The sequence below is a fragment of the Leuresthes tenuis genome, unplaced genomic scaffold (assembly GCF_036924035.1).
Source record: "Leuresthes tenuis unplaced genomic scaffold, fLeuTen1.0.hap1 SCAF_24, whole genome shotgun sequence".
Lineage (NCBI taxonomy): Eukaryota > Metazoa > Chordata > Actinopteri > Atheriniformes > Atherinopsidae > Leuresthes > Leuresthes tenuis.
In genome coordinates, this window is record NW_027325378.1 from 18,660,522 (window position 1) to 18,684,147 (window position 23,626).

At 41.7% G+C, this 23,626-nt stretch overlaps 3 protein-coding genes across 5 annotated transcripts; 2 read left to right on the forward strand and 1 right to left on the reverse strand.

Annotated features, from left to right (window-relative positions):
* Positions 1 to 55: 55 nt before the first annotated feature.
* On the reverse strand, positions 56 to 3,479 carry rmdn1 (regulator of microtubule dynamics 1). The gene is made up of 10 exons (XM_072378890.1): positions 3,247 to 3,479; positions 2,660 to 2,765; positions 2,423 to 2,507; positions 2,113 to 2,272; positions 1,925 to 2,014; positions 1,784 to 1,839; positions 1,127 to 1,214; positions 993 to 1,023; positions 746 to 879; positions 56 to 648 (listed from the first exon to the last, which is right to left on the reverse strand). The coding sequence occupies exons 1-10, from the start codon at positions 3,379 to 3,381 to the stop codon at positions 607 to 609; spliced, it is 927 nt and encodes a 308-aa protein (XP_072234991.1). The 5' UTR covers positions 3,382 to 3,479; the 3' UTR covers positions 56 to 606.
* A 488-nt stretch (positions 3,480 to 3,967) lies between these two features.
* Positions 3,968 to 10,501, forward strand: LOC140284762 (copine-3-like). 2 transcript variants are annotated; one of them, XM_072378751.1, is made up of 16 exons: positions 3,968 to 4,065; positions 4,684 to 4,857; positions 5,012 to 5,191; positions 5,284 to 5,358; positions 5,552 to 5,623; positions 5,726 to 5,803; positions 5,874 to 5,963; positions 6,740 to 6,838; positions 6,925 to 7,008; positions 7,982 to 8,041; positions 8,139 to 8,272; positions 8,347 to 8,401; positions 8,533 to 8,584; positions 8,682 to 8,815; positions 9,110 to 9,343; positions 9,564 to 10,501. In XM_072378751.1, exons 2-16 carry the CDS (start codon positions 4,699 to 4,701, stop codon positions 9,681 to 9,683), a joined length of 1,626 nt encoding a protein of 541 aa, XP_072234852.1. In that variant the 5' UTR covers positions 3,968 to 4,065; positions 4,684 to 4,698; the 3' UTR covers positions 9,684 to 10,501. The 2 variants fall into 2 exon arrangements, with proteins under 2 accessions (XP_072234852.1, XP_072234853.1); XM_072378752.1 differs by lacking the exons at positions 3,968 to 4,065; positions 4,684 to 4,857; positions 5,012 to 5,191; ... (2 more) ...; positions 5,726 to 5,803; positions 5,874 to 5,963 and adding an exon at positions 5,984 to 6,252.
* A 363-nt stretch (positions 10,502 to 10,864) lies between these two features.
* LOC140284286 (copine-3-like) lies at positions 10,865 to 21,840 on the forward strand. 2 transcript variants are annotated; one of them, XM_072378121.1, is made up of 17 exons: positions 10,865 to 10,901; positions 12,010 to 12,215; positions 12,324 to 12,503; positions 12,672 to 12,746; positions 12,885 to 12,956; positions 15,418 to 15,498; positions 15,669 to 15,758; positions 16,822 to 16,920; positions 17,087 to 17,173; positions 17,310 to 17,369; positions 17,477 to 17,610; positions 17,841 to 17,895; positions 18,012 to 18,063; positions 18,383 to 18,516; positions 19,353 to 19,589; positions 19,681 to 19,795; positions 20,081 to 20,172. In XM_072378121.1, the coding sequence occupies exons 2-16, from the start codon at positions 12,057 to 12,059 to the stop codon at positions 19,789 to 19,791; spliced, it is 1,626 nt and encodes a 541-aa protein (XP_072234222.1). In that variant the 5' UTR covers positions 10,865 to 10,901; positions 12,010 to 12,056; the 3' UTR covers positions 19,792 to 19,795; positions 20,081 to 20,172. The 2 variants fall into 2 exon arrangements, with proteins under 2 accessions (XP_072234222.1, XP_072234221.1); XM_072378120.1 differs by lacking the exon at positions 19,681 to 19,795 and having other exon boundaries at positions 20,081 to 21,840.
* Positions 21,841 to 23,626: the final 1,786 nt, after the last annotated feature.

Genomic DNA, 23,626 nt, shown 5'->3' on the forward strand with positions numbered 1-23,626 from the left:
GCTCTTGGTTTTTTTGTGTGTGAGTGAGGAGAAAAAAAAAAAACTAGAACAGGGCTTTGGGTTTAATCCTTTAGTTCAGCTGTGATTACTTTGTACAGAACATATTCAAATGTGTGTTAAACATGGATCAAAACACAGTTCAGACTGATGGTCCGTGGCAGCAGGAACAGTGGTCACCATTTAGTTCCAAATTAATTAATACAAAATGATACCCTTTATTCCAGTTACAACAACAGTAAATGAGTAGATTTGTAAAATCAAAATAGGATTTAAGAAAAAAAAAAGTGTAAGAGTACAGATAAGAGCAATAAACATTTCTGGGTCAGAGGTCATGAGTTCTAATGCAGTAACTTGTTAAAACAAAGAAGCCACTTTTTATACCTTCAACTTGGCAAATACTTCCTATAATATCACTCAAAATAGAAGTGGGGACGTGAACAGAGGCATTGACTCCTCATGGATATATCCCGTCTACTTCACCTGCATCAACAGTTGCATATCATGATTACAGACTGGATGATCTGTTAAAGGCTTTAGTTATTCAAGTAAAAATGGCTGTTGTAATTAATTCTGTTAACAGGAACTTCTGAAAGGCCTCAAGTTCCTTTATCCCAGCTTCTTCAGCAGGTCCACAGCTTCCTTATGGACCTGTGGAGCAATAAAAATCACCAAGTTGTCAAAGGTGCTACAGAATCTGCTTCCAGTTAAAAATACTCAAGCCAATTTTAGTGTTCTGAGCGCGTGCCTCTTTGTCTTCCAGCGTGTGAGCGGGATACTCTTTAGCTTTGGTTAGCCAGAGCAGTGCTTTCTGCTGGTCTTTCATGGCCATGTACGTCTTCCCGAGCATGAGTAGGTTTTTACTGTAGAAGTTTGGCTCGACTGCGGGCACAAAAAAATAAAATAAATCAACAACAGACAAAAGTATTTTAAAAATTTGAGCTAAAACCCAACAGGAGATGTTGGGTAACTGTCTCAGTGAGTTCCTGTTGTACCTTCCTCAGCTTTCAGGAAGAATTCCAAAGCCTGAAAAACAAGCAGATAAACAGATGTTCGTTTTGAAATTCACAAAGACAAAAAAAAGTTGACAGAACGCGAACAATGAGTGAAGCAGAGAGAACATCCTCACCTCTTCGAAGGTGGACGTGGGCGGCGATGAGAAAATGACAGCCGCCACTTTACGCTGATACCATGGCAACTCTGCAAAAGCGAAGCACCTGCACGAGCAAAGACCAAATAATGGACAAGTGGGGAAAAAAAAATCTAAGGCTAATCAATTTTGTACAACTTAAATATTTCAGGAGGTACTGGAAGCCCACAGGTATTTGGGTTACCAAGAGGATTAAGTACTGACTGCTACCTGATCAATGAAAACGTACAATTCGACACCCTGAAACAGGACAAAAACACGGTCCGTACTGTCCTCCAGTTATCGGCATGTGAAATAACAGCAGGGCTGTCACTGTGTAATCCAGCATGTCGTCAGAATGTTTCTTTTTACTGTATTTAGACGGTGGAGGACACATGCAGCAACAGGCTCGGCTTCTTCAGCTGTTTTAATGGCAGCAAGTGACCGTTAAAACTCCTTCAGGTTTGCAGATCAAGGATCAAAACAGCCGTGCCGTTGTTCCAAAGGTGTTTTTAATATTGTGTCTGATCAGTGGTATGGTTAAAAAAAATCTGAATTTCCCAAATTTTCCCAATGAATTTAGTTAGAGGACTGCTTTATTATTGCTAGTGTAAAACGTTACGAGGCGTCTCTGCATATTCCGTATTATTTACTCACCAGTAACCTAAAATGTGTAAAGAGGTGGCATCTTTGGGATTGAGCTTGATGGCTTTCTAAAAAAAAAAAAAAAAAAAACCCATCATGCCTCAATCCAGAGTAAACAAAAAGGAAATGTGGCTCTGCAAAATGTTGTCTCACCTCCAGGTGCTCCCTGATGACGTATGAATTTCCAATTTTCACCTTGACTCCCTCATAATCCCCAATATCACTGAGACACACGGCGTACCACTGGGTTAGGAGAGAGGAGGAGGGGAGTGTTGTAAAAACCTTTTTTAAGAAAACATAAAAGGATCCGCGCTTCTGCCTCAGAGAAATCCCCGTCTCACTTTGTGCGCTGCGAAACACGAATCGTCTCTCTCCAGAGCCTTCTTTGCATATTCAAAGGCCTCAAACGTCAGCTGCTTCTTCCGCTCGGCCTCTATGTCGGGCAGGAGGGAGAGGTCGCGAGATGCCCGGGCCAGCCTCCACAGGAACTCTGCATCATCGCTGGACAGAAACCATGAACTTAAACTGACACTTTACAAATCCAACTGTCATCACTGTCCGACAGTGATGGTTTAACCACCCTCCACCAATAAAAAGTTGAAACGCTCTGCTTTGGTGCCCCCTAGTGTTGGTTTGACATAGCGCGCCTACCTGTCCTTGTGTTGCAGCAGCAGCTGGTAGAGCTTCTCTGTGTCCGCGCAGCTGTACAGGTAGTCGGCCTGCTCCAAAATCTCCTCTGCACAGATAAAAGAGCGCAGCGAATTGAGTCCGACATCTGTTTAGCCGATTGACTGCGGCTTTCAGAGCCAAAAAATGTGTAATTATGTGAATTAATCTGCCTTTTAACAACCGAGACCTGGCATCCAACATAGCCTGCCCCTTTCTAACCTTTTTCCAAAGCACAGACCACAGCTGAACTCTGCACCCTGCGGAAAGTTCCATAACCCAGACAGGAGAGTGCGGGGAGAGCCAGGAGGAATGCAGCCCGTCCATTCTGTGCAGAGAAAGAAAAGAAGTGGCAAAAACACAAAATTAGCATTTCAAGTGATTTGGGGCTACTGGCTCTTAATTACAAAGAAGAGCCACAGATGACCCAAAGTTACCCGGCTCTCTTAGAGCTGCATGTGGTCACTGAACTGACTTCTATTCATTTAGTTCGTATTTGACAGTTTAGATAGGATTTTGGAAGTGAAACGAACATTCAGGTAAACAGTCTTCCACAGCATCATCGTTACATTTTAATGCACTGTTCCCATCGCTGTCATTACATCCTGATGTGTTGCTGCTGAGCGACTCTGACACCGTTGCCCTTTTACCTACATTACAGTATGATATTATCCACTGTTTTCGGCTAAAGGCACCGCTGTTTCAAAGCCTTAGATCCTGACAGAGAACATCTGTCTGTAGATTTAAGAGTTTCGCACGGTATATGCAAATATACAGATCAGAGATAATGAAAAGGCAACATTATTTACATTCAGAGAGCCTGCAGCTCGTCGTAAAGTTGTCCAGTGGTAATAGTTCGTCCCTCTGACTCGAACGCCTTTATTACAGGATGCAAACTCCAGTAAAGTCCTATTCACACATCGCGATAAAATTCTCAGAGCCATTTGAACTAAACTCCAAACATTGAATGATCAGGAATTACTGTGGCGTTTACGCCAACTCTGGGGGACAGCCCCACAAATGCACGCAGGAGGCGTTCAAGAGCACGAACACAAACGGTTTCAGAACAGCTAATACCGGAAGTTTGTTACGAGTAACGTAAAAATTACGCGTGGAGGGTGAAAAGCTAAATGATTACTGCTATCAGTTAGATGAACATTTACACACAACGTGCAACTGTTTTATTATTTCTTTTAATTTCGCTACTACAGCGTGTGACATTGACAGTATCAAGTTGATATGCCACTGCAAGATGTTTTTCTTGAACGTCTCCCCACGCCTAAAAGGTGTTCCTTTCATATGCAACCGATGAAAAACAACTAATGTTCCGAGAGAAACTGTTGCCGCTTACCCAATATAAAATACTCAGAATGAAAAATGTTGTTTGTTCACTGTTTGTACTACTTTAAAATCAATACAATGATCAAAACAATGCCGAACACTATCAGAGCGTTGACTTTAAAACAAGTGAAGCAAAGCAAAGCACAGTGGCCTGAGGAATTTAGCTGGACTTTGTTGGGGCGGGTGCTCCACCCCCGGGTTTCCCAGCTGTTGTTGTCAGATAACCGTTGAGTATTCACACGCGAACATAAGCTGATATAAACTGCTGATTCTCAACAGCTAAACAGGTAAATGTGCGCGAGAAAGCTTTAATCTTTTAAGAAAGAATGACATGCGAATGGATTGATTTGTTTGGCGTTGCGCGGGGCGTCGCCACACCCACTGTCACTGCAACGCAACGATTAGACCTATTAATGTCAAGCTAAATATGACGTTAGCGATCACATAGTCAGCCCTGAGTTGTTGACCTGTCTTGGTAACCACGTGTTATTATACAGCAATTCGTTTTATTTTTAAACGCATGGTGTTTCAAAGATATGGATATTACAGCTGATTAACACCAACAGGAAACTGTTCCGCCTCTCTCCCCGTTAGATATGACTTACTCACACTACACAGAAAATTCTCTGAAAAATGAGGTTTCCTGTTTTAAAATGAGCTGTGCCAAAGTGTGAAGCCTCTGCCACTGCTTTACTCTGATTTTATATATGTGTAGGTGTGTTTTCTGAAATTTTGTTGAATATCCGTGATTGGGCCTTGGTCCTCGCGGCCACCATAGTAAAGTTCAAAAGTGCTTAATTCCTCCCTGAAATGTTGTAGAAGATGCACATGCTCATGTACAATACTAATGCCTACATTTTGGACCTAAATGGACATTTTCTGGTTTGCCTATGTTGTCATCTCAGTAAAACCCAACTGAAATGGCCTTAGGAGGGGCCTCGGCTCCAGCAGCCCACCATTTGGCCACCAAGGTGGAGCTGACGATTTCTTGTGAAAATTTAATGGACATGGACATATTCTCCAAGTCAGACCCTCTGTGTGCCTTGTACATCAGCGCCTCAGGCTCCCACTGGTATGAGGTCTGTATCCGACCATGGTGGAGGATTTTCACTCTTACTGGTTCGGTTATTTTGACTGGTGAAATAGTAAATACTTTCTGCATTTTGTTACAGAAATAGCCTTAGTTATGTGACATGGTTTGATTAGGCATGCTTTCTATTCTTTGTCAAGTAGGTCGGTCGCACAGAGATGATCCTGAATTGCCTGAATCCGAAGTTTGCCAAGAAGTTTGTCCTTGACTACCACTTTGAGATGGTTCAGAGGCTGAAATTTTGTGTGTATGACATTGACAATAACACTTATGATCTGAGTGATGATGATTTTCTGGGGGAGCTTGAATGTACCCTGGGTCAGGTGAGCTTCACTTCGTACAGTTGGAATTAAAACCGATCTACTCCTTGAACTTGAACATTTTCATTGTACTTTGATGCTACCTTTGTTTCCAGGTTGTTTCAAACAGGCAGATGACTCGAACACTGTTGCTGAAGAACCAGAGGCCTGCAGGACGTGGGACCATCACTGTGAGTGAATACATTCATTCAACGATCTGTGCCTATGCTGGAGGAGGCAGGTCGACTGTATCTTTAATAGATTCTCAGTGCTGCTTTATGCACAAAACAAACTCCAAGCTGTGCCCCTCTGTGCTTCTGTGTGGTCGGAGTAAGAACAAGCTCTTTATTTTCTTTGTACTTCTTCATTTTTGTCTTTTAATAGATCTGTGCTGAGGAAATAACAGACAACAGAGTGGCGAACTTTGAAGTGTCCGCCCGCAGGCTGGACAAAAAGGTACAGAAGGTCGCCTCAGAGTTCTGTGCTCTTCGAACTGCGTTTGATTTAGCTCATTGAGCTCTGTGTGCGAGAAATAACCATCTGGATACGGCTGTTTAGTTTTTGTGGTGGTCCGATCCTTTCCTGGAGTTCTACAAGCAGGGTGAAACTGGATGGCAGCTGGCTCACAGGACAGAGGTACAAAACAGCTGGACTTCAGCAGGCACTTTATTGATGACTTTTGGCTCATTTGAACTTTTACATGCAGGTTGTGTACAGCAACCTCAACCCAACATGGAGACCCTTCCGCATCTCACTGCGATCACTTTGTGGAGGTGATGTGGAAAAGACCATAAAGGTAAATTAATGGAAAAAAAAGCTCAGCCTGCCTGAAAAGAACGCACCCCTCTAACGTATACTAATCTGTTTCCTTCAGCATCCTTTGAAGTGTACTCTGAGCTGTAAAAAAAGAAAGGCAAAAAACAGGATTTCTTTTTATGTTGGCTCTGCTTTGATAGGCTTGTTTGACATTTATTCCCTCACATACTAATAATCCATGCTGGAATTGCATTTTTTTTTTCATGTTTCAATACCAACAAGGCTTAAAAGAAGGGAGTGCTTGCAACCCGTCTGGATGAACGATGTGTGTATGTATGCACGATTCCTGACCTCAGCACATTCAATCCAATCCTAACTAATTCATCTAACTGTGAGATCTTTAAGATCTAATCTGTCAGAAGAATCTTAAATTCTATTCTGAATTTAACAGGGAAGCTAAAACTCTCCTGTTAGTGCTTATCAGAACTCTGGCTGCAGCATTTTGGATCAGCTGGCCCATGTCAACATTGGGTTGTGGTATCCTTTTTAGCCATCTGAGGTACTTTTATTGCTGCTAATCTGAAAACAGTGAGATTAGGCTCGTCAGGTGCCTACAATATGTTGAAGCCAATTTATAATTTAGTTTTTCGATTCAGAAGAAAATCGATATTAGATTTTGATATCATGTTTGTAATGGTTTTTTAAAAAAAAGAAGTAATACATCAACCATAAGTCATTCATCTTGCTTTCATATTTATTATGATTTGCCTTTTATTATGTCCGCCGCTATTGAAAACCCTTTGTCTGTTTCCTCAGGTCGACTGTTATGACCATCATGTCAACGGCTCCCATAGCTTTATCGGGAGCTTTAAAACCACGCTGGCAGAAATGCTAACGGGAACGCACATTTCCCCGGTGAGACGATATGTTTTTGTGTGCGTTCTTTTTGTTTGGACTTTACACTTCGGTGACATAAATGTGACTCTTGCTTTCATTTTCAGGCCGAATTTGAATGCATAAACCCCAAAAAGTTGAAGAAGAAAAACTATAAAAACTCTGGGGTGATTTGCATAAAACGCTGCCAGGTGAGGATAGAGTTTAAGACGTCTTAGTCTGTTGATTTTAGTACATATTGCTCAGTGTGTGAATGCACATATTAGGAGGACTACAAATGTATGCCTAAGAAAAAGTTATTCTTACAATGGCTCTTCTTTGACTGCAGATGATTTGAATCTGAGATATTTCACATTTTGCCTCATCATCTACATTGGATTTGTTAATATACATCCATATTTGCATTTTAAGGCTCGCAACATATTCCATAGTCTTTGAGGCGGAGCAAACAAGAGCAGGAGATTTCCAGTTTGTTGAAATAATCAAACTGTTTAAAGACAAAGTTACGCAAAGAAAGATTGGACGGTATTTGTATATTTTTCCCTCTATAGTGCAGAATATTCTTAAACCGTTTAAGGAATCTGGAAAGAACTCCACACTTAAAGGGCAAGAATGCAGTCTAATCTGGAAACCTGTGATCTTCCATCCCGGCGCATGGTGCTGCATCAGGAATCGCCATTAATTAGTTGATAGCTTTTATGTGGGTGAGGGACAAGAAGGACCATCCAGACTGTTATCAGTAACAAGCCCAAAGCCTAGGCTCTGCGATGACATGGGGCTGGATCAGTGCCCTTGGTAAATCTCACCTGTGATGGCAACATTGATGCAAAAAGAAGTTTATCTAAACTTTAGAGAAACATATGCTGCTTATGCTGACTTGTGCTACGCACCTTGAGAAGTGTTTGCAGGAAAAATGGGACCAAAAAAAACGCATGAATATCTGACTTGGTATCCAAAATTTCTTAAGTCTCGTGAGGAGGAATGGCAACATAACAAAGTGGTAAAAGCTTTACTATCCCAGCTTATTTTGGAATGTGTAGTGGTCCGAAAATGCTAAATGGATGTGTATTAACAAAAGAAATGAAAATTATGAGGTGTATGCTGTCCTTCAGGGCTTCCGTAGTGCACTGTTGAACACAGCTACTGTGACGTGTCTGTTTCCAGGTGGAGAAGGAATATAGCTTCCTAGATTATATAATGGGAGGTTGTCAAGTTAACTTCACGGTGAGTTTGGAAATACCCAAAACACATTTTCACTTTTATTTGGAACCTGTAAGGCCTCTGTGATCTTGACTCGTATCCTCTCTCTGACATGGTCCAGATTGCCATAGACTTCACAGGCTCCAACGGAGATCCCAGTTCTCCTCAGTCCCTCCACTACATCAACCCTGAGGGGTATAACGAATATTTGAAAGCCATCCAGGCGGTGGGTAATGTCATCCAAGACTACGACAGGTAAACTCAAAGTGAGAGGCAGGTTGTGGGAGTGTGTGGATGTGGATGTTCACTCTCTCTGTCTTTCTGTGCAGCAATAAGATGTTTCCTGTGTTTGGTTTTGGAGCCCAGATCCCTCCATCCTGGCAGGTATAGAAGATTTCTAAAAGAAGAAAATGTCTTAAATAGAAGTCAAATAATACCCAGTTTAGAAAATATGGGGCTGTTATTCTGACTTCGCCTTAATCCTAGAAGCTTACTGCGTTTTCTCATGCCGACAGGTTTCCCACGAGTTTCCTGTCAATTTCAACCCAACCAATCCATTCTGTGCTGGTAAGTTTAAAACAGTGTTATGGTCGTGTGTTAAAAGTCAGCCCGTTTACCCATTTGGCGGCGCTGCCTTGCATTGGTGGATGTGTGTGTGTTGCAGGCATAGAGGGAGTGGTGCAGGCCTACCAGCAGTGCCTGCCTCAGGTGAAGCTCTGGGGTCCCACCAACTTCGCTCCAATTATCAAACACGTGACTTACTTCGCCAGCCAAGCTCTCCACCAGAATATGGCCTCAGTAAGCAACCGGAGTATTAAATGTTTTGGATACCTTAAATCATCGTCATGTCGACGTTGCCGTCACTGGCATTCCAGTTGAATTTTCCTTCCAAGAACTTGGGAGTTTCAACTTCTGTGTTCAAACAGAACGTGGCATATTTGTACTTTTAGCTGGTGGAGTACACCGGCTTCACCACATGAGATACTTTCAGTCCTATTTGGTCCCAAAAACAGTCAAAGCGTGGTGTTATTTCAGTTATTTTGTATTCTTGGCATTTATCAACATCTTATCCCTTTTTTTCTGCTTTTGCAGCAATACTATGTGCTGCTCATCCTCACAGATGGAGTGATCACAGACATGGACCAGACACGAGACGCCATTGTAAAGGCCTCTCGTCTGCCCATGTCCATCATCATAGTGGGTGTTGGCGAGGCAGACTTCAGCGCAATGGAGTTCCTCGACAGCGATGACAAATTGCTGAAAACGGCCACCGGGGATGTCGCCGCCAGAGACATTGTGCAGTTTGTGCCCTTCAGAAATTTCCATGTAAGCAGAACCTTTCTACTGCTCGAATAGAGGAGGAGTGTGTGTTTGAAACATTTCATGATCAAGTAATACTTGTGCGACAGGTGTGAACAGAATTGGAGCAAAATATGTTAACTGTCTCTAAGCTTTTACCTGATATTACTTACCAGCAGGAGCGGTCAGTAGCACAGGGAACGTGCCTCTTAAACCAGAGTAGTTCACAATATTGTTGTCATTGTAGGGAAGCAGTGTGGCCCTGGCCCAGAGCGTCCTGGCAGAGCTTCCCGATCAAGTTGCCTCCTTCTTCAATTCTTACAAGCTGAAACCTCCAAAAGACTTCAGAGTGCCTGAGCCGTCCTAGTAAAATGGGTTTATTTCACCCAGCTTTACCTTCTTTCTTCAGCTCCTGTGCCCTCTCTGACTTTTCAGCGCATGGAATGGTGAAAATATTAATGTTGCCGCTGTTGTCTGGAAAAGAAATATACAACTAACCTCAAACGTCTGGAATTTGCTGTAATGTGTTGAACGGTATTCGACAAAAAAGTGCTCAAAGTACTTCTGTCACTCAGCCTGTGTAACGCATGAAAAACACAAGAAATCTAAACTAAGTAATGTTTCAGCTGACATTCTCATGAAAGCTCTCATTTTGCCTTATTTACATGAGCAGTTCTCTCTCTCTCTGTTGTTTTGACATGTTCATTTTCTGGGATGGATGTTATTGATTGTCACAAATATTTTTTATTTTTCTGTAAAGTACAGATCAGTTGTACATTTGATCTTTGTATTGTTCGGTGAGTCTTCACATTTTTTAAAATCTCTGAGTAGAGGGGATGGGAGGGGATGATGTTGCTGCTAAGCTGACTGATGGGCAAAAACTTGGAAGGATCCAACCCATGAAATCGGAGGTGTGTCACAGAGCAAATGTGCAGAATGTGTTGCTCCGGTATCTGTGCCTTTTCTTCTGTGTGCTCATATTTGTCCATTTCAAGTCAACTAAAGGAATATAGAGGTTTGTGTTACCCTGCATGATATGTTGTGTGGACTGTGCCTTCATTAGAAAACATTTCTGATCAATGCTGTTGTCAGAAAAGCCATAAAAGCATACCCAGTTTCAATTGTAGAGTTTTACCTGTTTGTCAAATTACAATACGTGCCAAAATTTTAAGGGCTGGCGGAGACCACACGATTCTGTATTCATTTATTTATTGTGTGTGTGGGGGAGAGATATGTAAACTAAAATGTGAAATATTGGGCCGACCTTTTATAATTTTTAAGCGTCAGAGAATCTGACCACACCTTCCACAAATCATAGATAGAAAATTATTGATATTATTATGTAAATGTAATGTTACCGTAACGTTTCGAAAACGCTATCAACATAATTACGAAAAAAAAAGTGCGTTAAAAAAATTTGTGAGAACGGAAAGTCTGAAAATTGTGGCAAACCATCTGGTGAGTCACAGGATTTGACATGACACCGTTAACAGGAAACGTTCCGTGCGGGGCTCCGCCCACTACGGAGTGAGCTGGCTCTTCTGTATTTTTCACGCCAAATTGTAAACGGCAGACAGCCAGCAAGGTAGGTTACGACTTAAAATGTCTCATTACGTATAGTTTTGTTGGCAAAGTAAAAAGACTTCATCAGCTACTCCTACTACTTATGCGCGAGTATAAATTGACCTTTTATTCGTATAATTTAGCTGTAATGACAGGAAACTTCACATTCACGAGGTATATATCTCAGCGAACCGAACGTATTGGCGTTTTTGGTTATCTTTATTTTTATGGCCGCCGCAGTAAGTTACGTGTTAACGTAAGGTTAAAGGTTAGTTGCTACAGCTACGACTACTCCTATTTATGAGCGAGTGTAAATTGATATATGTTCTTCGTATCATTTACTTGTAATCTTGCTAAACTTCACTTTCACAAGGTATATATCTCGGTTAACCTAACGTCTTGGCATTTTTGTTTTATTTCATTGTTATTTTGTTTGTTTTTCTGTTAATAACGACCGCCGTTTTAACCAGAGGAACGTTACGTTAATGTTGTCAGTCGACGGGCTTATTACGCAACGCTTTCGTCTTCTTATTGATGGTGTTGTGGTTGGCACCGTCGCCTCACAGCGGGAGTGTTCCTTGTTCGAAAACCGGTGATTCTTTGTGGCAACTCCGGGGTCCTCCCCTTCGTTAGTCTGTGCAACAGGGTGTGTGATGGAATGCTCCCCCTGTAAAACCCTGCTTGGGCGATAGAGTGCCTGCCACCACATACAACCAACGGTGAAGTTTACTCATAGAACTGCAGTTGCATTTATAAACTTCTGTTTTATGTATTTGTTAAAGAGACTTTTTTGTATAGCGCCTTAAAAAAAAAATAGAAAAACAATCTGAATGTATCTGAAATTTCTTGAAATGTGGAAATGAAAAGAATCTTCCTCATTAAGTTCAGTAAGTTATTTTCCTTACAGATCCCAACACTCTGTCCTACAGTATGAATGTTCCAGCATGTAAGAAGAATAACATGTACAGACCTATAGTCTATAGTCTTTTTTTGTTTTTTTTAAATGACCAAACTACAGGTGTTGATCACGCGTTGACCCTCACCTGCCGCCTTCTCTGTATGCCACGGCTCAGTCATAACTCGGCCTGTTTAACATGGAAACGGCGCATTTTCCGTGTACCTGTGTTTAGGTTTGTCTGCTCCTGTACGTGTGGTGTTTTTTTGCCCTCAAACTGCGATGGCAGCAGTCGGAGCCTCGGGGCCCAAGGCCACAGACTGTGTGACCAAGGTGGCTCTGAGCATCTCGTGTGACAATCTGCTGGACATGGACACATTCTCAAAGTCTGACCCTGTGTGTGTGCTACTCATGAACACCTCAGGACCGCACTGGTGTGAGGTAAGTAGGTTTAAAGGTTGCACTTTGTTCTGCTGATTATAGTAAAGTGGGGGCAGGGGTCTGTTTTTGAGGTGAGATGCCTTCACTGTATTTATTTCTTTGTGTTAGATTGGGCGAACGGAGAAAATTGACAACTGCCTTAACCCTAAATTTTCCAAGTGCCTCGTCCTGGACTACTACTTTGAGATGGTGCAGAAGCTGAGGTTTGAAGTGTACGATATTGACAGTGAAAACTGTAACCTGGAGGAGGCTGACTTCCTGGGACAACTGGAGTGCACTTTGGGCCAGGTTAGCCTTCTTTAGCCCCCCACCCCCCACCCATTAAAGGACATCCATCATCTCATGTGCTTTTTTTATCACTCTGTTTCTTTGCTTAGACTTAAACGTCATTAACCCGTCAACATAGACGCTCTGCGATGCTCACTAATGACAGCCGTGATGTGTCTTTTTGTTCAGATTGTCTCTTCGAGCAAACTAACAAGACCGCTGGTAATGAAGGACAAGACGCCTGCTGGGAAGGGAACCATCACCGTGAGTCCATTTCATCCCAGAAAGCATGCGGCTGGCAACGATCGGGACATTTCACACGTTCACTTTGAAGTGTGTGTTTCTCTGTGATTTTTTGCAAAGTTAATCATTTTAAAAGAATGGTATTTTACTCCTTCCTAGATATGTGCGGAGGAGAGAACAGACAACAGGGTCGTGACCTTTGAAGTTGCTGCAAGAAAACTAGACAAAAAGGTATCGATGACTGACTCTGATTCAGAAATATTGGTGTGCAGTAGATGTGATCTTGATAATGAAATTACATTTGGTATGTGTAAACATTTTCACTGCATACAACATCGAGTCAGACCCGCGATGGCTGCATTGATAACGAGTGGAGACTTCAAGAACTGTGATTGGTCAGCTTGCCTTCCTCCCTAAAGTTTCAGGTGATGGTGGAGAAACTGCATTACTGTCCCAACGAAGCGTCCATCTGAGTCCTTTTTTTCTTCGCCATGTTTACTTGTTTACAGTGAAACACAAGGTTGAAGGGCAACTCTCCACCAAAGGGGAAATACAATCCCTCTCTGTTGACCAAAAAAAAACCATGGAATCGCCTTTACTTTCTGGCCTCATAGGACCTACCAGCAGAAAAACTGCTGTCATAAACCCTGTCATTGTCTTTTCCGAGGAAAAGCTCTGCGTTGTCCTCCTGAAAAAGGGCCTGAGCAACACCGAACCTACTGTAGATTTGATGTAATGACAAAAGTTTCACAAATCCCATCACACTTGTACGTTTGTTGTAGAGGTAAAGGCTGCCATCTCCCCTGGTCCTGTGCCTGACATCAAGCTTGTTTTAATCAGGCAGTCACCTTCCAGTACGTTTAATTGGACCGACACCAAACAAAGGTTCTGGCATCTCCTTGTCCAACCTCGCTTGGCGATTCGTTGCTGAATATCTCTTACATCCGCAGCTCGTGACTCTTTCTCTTTGGCCCACTGGAACCTTGTTTTCCTCTGTTTTGGTGTGAGTGACACTTTGCTCCCATTTGTCAGGCATATTGCTGTTTAGTTTTCTGACCTGACGTCTTCCTCGGTCTACCTGTATGTTTTTTCCCTTGTTTAGAACCTTCCCATTCCGTTTGTACTTGCTCCACATTTTAGACTCAGCTGACTGGGAACAGCCAACGTCTTTTGTCCATGTTGAAGGAGTCTTCTAGTCATTTCCATTGTTATCACTTGCTCTCATGTTGTTTGCTGTCTATCAGCGAGGTGCAACAGCTCGTTAGCTTGTTGTCCTGTTTTAATGCTTTGAAGTATGTTTTACGGTGCGTGAATTGGCCATTAGGGCTGCCACAAACGATTATATTAATAGTCGACTAATCACCGATTATTTTTTTGCGATTAGTCGACTAATCGGATCATCCGTAAATTGAATGTAAAACATACAGCTTATCGCACCAGGATGCAGCTGCTCTTGTATAACTATCATTATTTTTCAGCTTGGAATGTTTAAGGTATATGCTAACTAAAAAAAAAAAGACAATTAATATCATTGTTCATTAACCCTTTCATGAAATATGCAGCTTGATGCAACAAACAATTATTTAACTGTGTAGCAAACACACAAAAATAAATACTTAGGGTTTTTTAAAAAAAAAAAATTATTTTAGGTTTTTCTTTTCTTCATTTGTCTCTGGCATCAAACATAGCTGCATTTAAATTAAATGAGGGAGGCACCTGAAACTAAGGAATTATTCACTCAACGTTTTGGTCTCACTGACTCAAATATAACACCAACATGTTCAGTATGGACTCAGTCAGGACATTAGCTTGCTGAGGTGTGCATGTAGCTAGCTTTGTAAGAAAGTCGTCCATTGAAGATGAACGTACTTTTTTAACACTGAAACGTAAGGTTAGAAAACATTAGATTTCCTATTCAAATGCATCACTGTTATAACGTTACAGAAAACACATGAAATATGTGTGCTAAGGCTAATTAATCAAATCGTCATCGCTAATGTTAACGTTTACAGCTATCAATATGAGTAAGTAGCAAGTTAATTCTCTGTTTACGCTAATTTTAGCAGCTAACTAGCCAGTTAGCTTACCAAGATGACGGTCCCTCTTCACAATTAGCCACAACAACATGCTTCCTTTTCAGGTGCTCGTGCATCATCGTTGTGCCGCCGTGGAAGGCAAGGTCTGCCTTGCAGATATTGCATTTCACACATTTGTCTTTAGTTTTCTTAAAATGCTCCCACACATTTGAGCTCTGTTGCCGGGTAGCCATGATACCAGAGCCCGTCTGGTTTAACTTCCTGTGACATCACGGCTGACCCCAGACCGCAGCAGTTTTGAGAGAAAAACAAAGTTTGAAAAAAACCAAAAAAAAAAACGACGCATCAACTATTAAATTTGTCGTAGACGATTTTAATAGTCGACATAATCATGACTAGTCGACTAATCGTGGCAGCCCTATTGGCCATTAGTGATTATAGTGCCAAATAGCACTAGCAACTAGCGGTGTCATGGGTACTTAAATTGAATATGTAAACACTGTTAGTCTGGTGGATATGAGTAAAACTCAGTACGGCCGATCGGGTATGATTTGATTCGTATGATTTCTGTGAAATCAGAGGGGTTAATCTAACACAAAACTGATAAAAATGATTGCTGTGAATCTTTAAGAATTTGCCTTTCTCCTATTTTCCAGGATTTCTTTGGCAAGTCCGACCCTTTCCTGGAATTTTACAAGCAGACCGAAACTGGATGGCAGCTGGCTCACAGGACAGAGGTGCTGTACAGATCAACTCACTGTGTCCCATGCATCCTTCTTCAAGGATACTTGGGCAATGTGCAGGCTTGTGAAAGTTATTTCAACAATGTGTTTCCACTGTTCAAACTTTGTATTGCTGTTGCACCGACCGGTTCGGGTGTGTTTTTAAAGCTTTTGCTGTTGGTCAGGTGGTGAAAAGCAACCTTAACCCAACATGGAAACCATTCCGAATCCCGATGCAGTCACTCTGTGGAGGTGACGTGGAAAAATCTATCAAGGTACACACGCACAGCAAACATTACATGTTACGGCTTTTGATATGTAGCAAGAGATGCATTCAGGCAACATTACGAACGAGAAATCAACAAACCATAAAACAAATTGCTATGATGTAGGCAGCTTTTCTTCATTGTGTAACTCCCGTAGGACCTGAATTTCGGCCACGGTGGGGCCTCTGTTTTGTGTTTAATCTATGATCTCTTTTTGGATATCAAAGCTTCTGATCAACTTGCTACAAAATGAAGAAATATGTTAGTTTATGTTGTTGTTGTTTTTTTTTTTTTAACTCCGTTAAAGCAAACTTATCAGGAAGAGATGCTTTCAAGGCAGCGGCACAAGTGAGTTAACTGTTAACAGAGTGAGTGTTCTTCATGTGAGGGATGCAGTGTGTGTCACAGGACAGGTCAAAGTCCCGGAAGCATCCACATCTGTCTTAAAGGAATGAATAACCACAGTTCTGAGGAGATCGGCCCTTTGGTGAACCTACCTGTAAAATGAAGTCACTGACTTATCCTCCACGGACGTATCCACACACTGAGATGTGATAGTTCTTTCTCAGTGAATACATTCATACTAAATACAACTTGTTGTCTTGAAGTTGTTTGGTTTCAGGCTTACAGATGTGACTGAATGCAGTAGACTTGTCAAAATCATTTATAGGTATAACAAGCTTCTCTCTGTGTCAAAAATTGATATTTTGAATGACCAAACAAGGGTTTGATCTTGTGTCAAGAGGTAAGCTAACCATTGGGCCAATCTCCGAATAGGTAGAGGTTTCCCATTAAGAATGATCATCTGAGCTTTCTCAGCTGTCCTGATCCTGCAGTTTGTTTAAGCTGTCCTCATAGCTCCATCCTGTCTTTTGCTTATACTCTCAAAACCACGCTCCAGTTTAGATGCCCTGTGTGTGTTTCTGGTGGACGTTTCCGGGTCACGGAATCCTTGTTGAAGCTTTCTTTTTCAGACTTCTGCACACTTTTGAAAGTTCGGGTGCAAAATGTTGATATTTCAAAATCAAAGGGGAACTGCCTGACTGTGTCCCGCCTCCTCCCATCTCTGCAGGTGGACTGCTATGACCACAACAACAGCGGCTCTCATGACTTCATCGGGTCCTTTCAGACCACTCTCTGTCAGATTCAGCAGGCATCGCAAACATATGACGTGAGTTCCGTCCGTATGTTTACCGGTTTTTGAGCCCGTTTTTGTTTTTTATGCCTAAATGATGAAGAAGATAATAATGACAACGGGTTGGGACGGATTTGGATTTGATTAGCAACAGATGAACACGTGTCCTGACACTCGTCTGGTGTGTTCTTCACCTTCCCAGGCGGAATTTGAATGCGTCAACAGCAAGAAGCAGCAGAAGAAGAAGGGATACAAAAACTCTGGAATCGTCGTCATAAAACAATGCAAGGTCCCATGTCCTGTTTTTTTTCTCATGTGTTCTCAGTTATTTCCACCCCCCCACAGTTTGATATTTCGGTGTGCGCTTTGTACGCTTTTTTCCAAACGATTAAATAATTTCTTTTGTCACCTATATGTACTTGCAGATAGTGAAGGAGTACACTTTCCTGGATTTCATTATGGGTGGCTGTCAGATCAACTTTACTGTGAGTACTTCACACTTACCCTCTCTAATGAATATTTTCTAATGACTTATTTATTCAACCATATTGTGGGCTATATTGAAGGTTTGTTGTCTCATGCTGGGGGCCAGATTGCTATTGATTTCACAGGTTCCAATGGGGATCCCCAGTCACCCAAGTCCCTGCACTATATCAATCCTCAGGGCTACAATGAGTACCTTGCAGCTATCTGGGCTGTTGGTAATGTCATCCAGGACTATGACAGGTAAATATAGTAATAAATATACAGTTCCACCACTAACGAAAGTGAAGAGGTTCTTTGCAGAACTTTTTTGTGTAAGTCTGTTACAGAACTGTTTAAATTACAGGACTGTAACAGAGTAGGATGGGTTTACTTCTCCCTCCTTTCTCCCCAAGCCCAATAATTCCCATGATTTTTACATTCCACTCTCTCCATCTTTACATTAACTCCTTTGTTTTGCTTCCTTCACCCAGCGACAAGATGTTCCCTGCCTTTGGTTTTGGTGCTAAGATCCCCCCTACGTGGCAGGTGATTGTTTCGCTAACACCATCGTTTGATATTGGTGTCAATCTTTCTCTACTCCATGGAAAAGCTTGGCCTGAATCAATGTTACTCTTGCAGTCAATGATTGTTTGTGGTTGCAGGTCAGCCACGAGTTTCCCATAAACTTCAACCCTTCTAATCCATTTTGTACAGGTCAGTCTGAAGCTCATGTGACTGCATAGACATTCCATTCAGTTCAGGTGGTGTATTCATTTCTGATCAAACAGTTTTTATAAACTAGCACTGAAGGGATTTGCCAAGCAAGACTAATTTGCAACGGTCTTCTTCTTCACATTGTCATATATCCTGAATTTAAGGACAATATAAGGTGTCACAAGAATTTATACTCCTGTGCAACATGTCCTCGTTTGCCCATTTCCAGACGGAATAGACCAACACTGAGATTTGTTTAAAACGATACCCGACTTGTTTGTGTGATTCATACTTCAGAACTTTCTTTTCTGTTTTTTAGGCATAGAGGGTGTGGTCCTAGCCTACCAGCAGTGTCTGCCTCAGGTGAAGCTTTACGGCCCCACAAACTTTTCCCCGATCATCAACCACGTCGCCCATTTTGGCAGACAGGCCTTGCAGCAGCAAAGCGCCTCTGTGAGTTGCCGGAAGTCAGAAATCTCTTTGCAGGCGTGTGAAAAAGAAAGCACATCTTTCAGTTCTAAGGTTTTATGCGTCAGGACATGATAGCAAAAAAATCTCTCCGGTCCCTACCAGGTCCTCTAATGAGGTAAATACAACCTGAGCCACTGTAAAAACAGACTCTACAGGCCTCAGTTAGCCTGTTAAATGTTAAAGTTCATGACTATAATTAGAAAAGGACTGAGCAAGTATGACTTGTTTGGAAGGGTTGCAGGAGAAAACCTCTGTTCTCTAAAAAGAAAAAGGCAAACAAACAGCATATCAGCACCAACACCTCGTATCTCTCAAGCACGGTGGTGGACGGCTGATGGTTTGGGCTTGTTTTGCCGCTACATGACCTGGACCTTGAAGCTGGTGGCATTTTTACACTCGCTTTTACATTTTTTACAACCACGGTTCAGTCAAGGTTTCAACGGGGCCATTTGATTGGACCGCCATCTTTCACCCAGTATACATGCATTAGAGGGGAATCCATTTGTTGACCAAAGTATGTCCCACGACTTAACACTGTGGACTGTGTAGAAAAATCTCAAGATGTTGTCTAACGTCTCTGTACTAGATCGTCGTACATATAGGTATAGCTAAAGTCACTGCACACGTCTTTAAGTTTCTCTGATGGTGATTTTTGTCAGGGGAGACATTAGAGCAGAGTGACCTGAGAATTGAAAGAGGCTGCACTGTTTCACAAACCTTGAATAGAACTATATAATCTCTCCCCTTTGAATTCTTCCCTCTATAACTGCAGTCCCTCAGTTCATGCTGTTCCTTGCTTCATCACTGTTGTTTCACAGCAATACTTTGTCCTGCTGATCATCACTGACGGAGTGATCACAGACATGGACCAGACGCGCAGCGCCATCGTCAACGCCTCTCGGCTGCCCATGTCTATCATCATCGTTGGAGTAGGAGGGGCGGACTTCAGCGCCATGGAGTTCCTGGACGGCGACGATGGATTTCTGCGCTCGGCTACGGGCGAGGCCGCCATGCGGGACATCGTGCAGTTTGTTCCATTCAGGCAGTTCCAAAACGTACGTTCATGCAAATATTAGTTCACTCTTTGTAGACTCTACTCTATGTGGAAATAATACAAACATTGAAATGTTGCACATCTTGTTTCAGGCGGGCACTGTGGCCCTTGCACAAAGCGTACTGGCAGAGTTGCCTGACCAAGTGGCCTCCTTCTTCAATTTATTTGACCTGAAGCCCCCCAGTGACCCCTGTCCTTCCTAGAAATGTATGAGCACCCCATCCAGCTCCCTCACCCCATTCCCCTCCCTTTTCTATGCATAAAAGCACACATACCCCACTGAGGAAGTCAGGGTGTCCCAGTGTATTTGAAGCATTGTGCCTTCATATTCTGTTGATTAGTATGAGTGTGCTGCCAGGATACAAAACTAGCTGACATGGCTCTGGAGCCTTTTGCTTTATTATATTATTGAGGAAAGGACTGTATTGTATTGTTTTTGTTTGCTTCTTAAAATTCCTTCACATCATTGTCTTTCTCTGCATCTTTTCATAGTGTCCTCCGGAAATGCTCGCTCAGAGCGTGCTGGCAGAAGTCCCAGATCAGGTCACAGGCTACTTCAACACCATGAGTTTGAAGCCAGCTCACCACAATCCTTCTCCCTCTGAGCTTCCAGCATCAGCACCCCCCCCACCTCAGTAATGTATTCTGAAAACTAACCTTCTCTCCTTCCTCCAAACTTCAGTCCACGTTACCTCTGAAACTATGTCAGGTGTTCCTCTTTCTAACTTAGCTTTTCGGCTATTATAGCATGTGGGATTCAGCATGGTAGACATGTTATGATTTGTAAACACTATACAACAGTGAAGGTCTAAAATCCATACAACAAAGTTGTCATCACAGGCATTCCATATTGTTTGTAAACTGTATATTTACAGTGACACGTAGTCTTTACTTTCTAGGACTCAAGTGCCAGGATTTAAAGTGTCAGTTTTTTTTAAAGCGGGAAGGACAAAGGCAGCTAATAACAGCTAACTCAGTTGCGTTATTCATCTTCTTACTAACATAACTCCCATTTCATTGTTGGTCATCACCATATTATGTTGCCATGGAAAATTTGGACACATTTTGAATTGAAATCACTGGTTCAAAGCCAAAGCTTTCCAAATGCTACTCTAATGTTTACAGGATGAATCCGTACAGAGTCGACTGTTAAAGAATCCAATTTGTATATTTTTACACAGCAAAACAATGTGTTTTTGTTATTGTCGGTGTACTTTTTCTTGTAAATCGTGTTGTTTATTTGATTGAACTCACTCCTCGGTGCTTCTAGTTACATTTTTAACACGAAGAATGCCTCGGAGCAACAAACATCGGTCGCCAGGGAAACTTCATATCTTCAAATATTTGTTCATACAATATATATAGAAGTTCACTCTGTCTAAAAAGGAAGTTTAAAATCATATATATATATATATATATATATATATATATATATATATATATATATATTAGGGTAATCAAAGAAACTCTTGGTCGACTGAAACTATGAAATTTTGACTAAAAATCGACTAATGATCAGGGAAAATTATCCTTAAATTATTTTGCATTCGACTTTGTTCCCGCCATCTATTTTGGTAAAATTCTGCCCCACTGCTGATGTCTTTGACGTGGATGGTAGAGGAGGACTCACTGTAAATGAAACGCTCAAAATAAAAAAAGAAATATTCAGCAAACCATCGGACGTTGAATAACATGGACGTTCAATCTACCTGTCTCTAGTAGGTTGGGCTAATCCAAAATAGTGAGAACAAGGGGGATGTTCTCTGAAAACACCCCAATTAGTACCTGGTACTTTCCTCCTGATGAAATTAACCATAGACTCGGAACATATCGACCAATTAGTCGACCAGTCGACTAAGACTTTACAGCCCTAATATATATATATATATATATATAGACATAGACCTAGACATAAACATAGTACATAGAAGTGTATATGTAAATGCATTATGGTTTGCACTAATCCCCGTGAGACTGCCTTATGTACAGTCGTTGTCATGGATGTTTATTTCATCTGAATTTTACGTGTATATATATATGTCATGTTCTAAAAGAATCTGCATTATAACCAGTTTTGTTTTTTTGAATGATTCAATCATGTAAAAGTGATTAGGAAAAACCACTTTTATTAAGGTATCAAACAGAGATTCCTCTTCATTCAGAAACACAGTTTTGTTTACTTTTAATGTGTGTGTGTATGGATTTGTACCATTTATACACACCCAGATCAGATACTGGACTAAAAAAGTAAAAACTAAACACTTAAAAAGATGTGTGTCGTCTGTCTTCCTTTTTACTTTTTTTGGTGGACAGCTGCAAGTGTCCCTTTCTAAACGGATTTCTTATAAGTTCAAGTTCAGTACTGACCCGGACACTGACTGCCATGTGAGAAGAAATTAGATCAGTTAAGAGTATCTGAAAGGCAAAAACATCTGGCTTAATTTGGACGTTTGCTTCACCGTTCGTCCTGCCTGAAGTGAGGAACCTGTGTTCTCAGGGGGCTACATATTGGTGGCAGTCCTGCCCAGCTCCTTCGAGCTTGCCCAGTTAATAAAAGGTTAATAAAAATAGTGTTATAAAACACAAAAGACTTCTACAGTGTTCCCAGGGTGCCCAAAATGCGAGAGGGGCCTGTGCAGCAGGGTTAGTGTGTCATCCGCCCCAGTGCCTTGTTGGTATGCAAGCTGCAGAGGATCTAACTTCTGGGGCCACCAGGGGTCAGAGATGATTGAGAACAATCCATTCTGTGGTATTCATCTAGAGAGAAGTCGAGGTCAACTACAGAGAAGCTAGTTTTCTGACTAAGACCAATGGATCTTTGTTCTTGAATTTATCAACTGAAGCATCCATGCCAATTTATTATCAGCTTGTAGACCCAGGAATCAGTAAGTATTAGTTGGAAAAAGCAGCACATGTACTTCACATTGTTGTGATTAATTTTCTGTTTGATTTTACATGGTTGTCTTTGCAGCTGATGGATGAAAAACAAAACACTTTCACACAGACTAGCTGGCTGTCTCACCACAGCAGTTTCCATCCACTCACTCAGCTCAGATGAACCTGAATGTGGTCACGCACATACACTGTGGACAAAAAGTGGAAATTGTTGCACAGAATCGATTCTGCTTCATCTCGACATCTAGCCTTCCCTTCTCTAAAGTTTCCCAAACCCGGCAGATCTCCCTTGATTGTTCTGCACTGCAACATTAGCTCATGCTACACTAATTTAAAGCAGTGGTGGCCCAGGCTCTAACTTCCTGAGATGTGATTGGAGGCAAGATGAAATGGTGTGATGGCTCACATTTCAAGCACTAAAGAAAACAAGACTGTGATTCTAATGGCATCCAGCCGGCAAACGCCTGAAAAAAAGTTTATAGTTAGTTCAAGTTTCCCGTAAATCCACAGGACAGCTTTGGTTAAATGACGCTTTATAGTTTGGCTACCTGGCTATTAAACCTGTCAAAAATAATTCCGCTATTTCTACGACACAAACTAGCATCAGCTAATTCATAGATTAATCAAATACATTCTGGGTTGACGGGCTGTGCACCACAGACAAGGTTGCTACTTAAAAAAACTGATTGATCCAAGACTGTTAGCTTATAGACCTGTATCCAATCTCCCTTTTCTGTCTAAAGTTCTTGAAAAAAAATATCGCAGCTCAACTTTGTGAACATTTATACAGAAATAATCTGTTTCAGTCAGGATTCAGAGCACATGATAGCGCAGTCACTGGGACTGGTGAAGGTTACCTCTTAGCTTCTTGATAGTAGACTTGTCTGTGTTTGCCCTCTTGGATCTCAGTGCTGCATTTGATGCGATCTAGAGGCTAGAACACGTTATTGGGATTAAAGGAACTGCATTAGGCTGGTCTAAATCATATTTATCTGATAGATTTGAGTTCTTGTGAACGTAGAATCTTCCTCGCACGTCAGAGTAAGTCATGGAGTTCCACACGGTTCTGTGCTTGGACAGATTCTTTTCACCTTACACATGCTTCCGTTAGGTAACATTATTAGACAGCGTGGTATAAGTTCC

Bases quoted from the DNA above. Each gene is read 5' to 3' on its own strand.
- rmdn1 (XM_072378890.1), bottom strand. From the start codon at position 3,381: ATGGCTCTGAGAATTTTATCGCGATGTGTGAATAGGACTTTACTGGAG. The intron at 2,766-3,246 runs GTAAATAATGTT...TTCTCTGCACAG, and splicing joins GAGCTGCAGGCTCTCTGAAT to AATGGACGGGCTGCATTCCT. The intron at 2,273-2,422 runs GTAGGCGCGCTA...GTTTCTGTCCAG, and splicing joins CTGCTGCAACACAAGGACAG to CGATGATGCAGAGTTCCTGT.
- LOC140284762 (XM_072378751.1), top strand. From the start codon at position 4,699: ATGGCCTTAGGAGGGGCCTCGGCTCCAGCAGCCCACCATTTGGCCACC. The intron at 6,839-6,924 runs GTGAGACGATAT...TTTCATTTTCAG, and splicing joins CGGGAACGCACATTTCCCCG to GCCGAATTTGAATGCATAAA. The intron at 8,273-8,346 runs GTAAACTCAAAG...CTTTCTGTGCAG, and splicing joins GTCATCCAAGACTACGACAG to CAATAAGATGTTTCCTGTGT.
- LOC140284286 (XM_072378120.1), top strand. From the start codon at position 12,057: ATGGCAGCAGTCGGAGCCTCGGGGCCCAAGGCCACAGACTGTGTGACC. The intron at 17,370-17,476 runs GTGAGTACTTCA...GCTGGGGGCCAG, and splicing joins GCTGTCAGATCAACTTTACT to ATTGCTATTGATTTCACAGG. The intron at 18,064-18,382 runs GTCAGTCTGAAG...TCTGTTTTTTAG, and splicing joins TTCTAATCCATTTTGTACAG to GCATAGAGGGTGTGGTCCTA.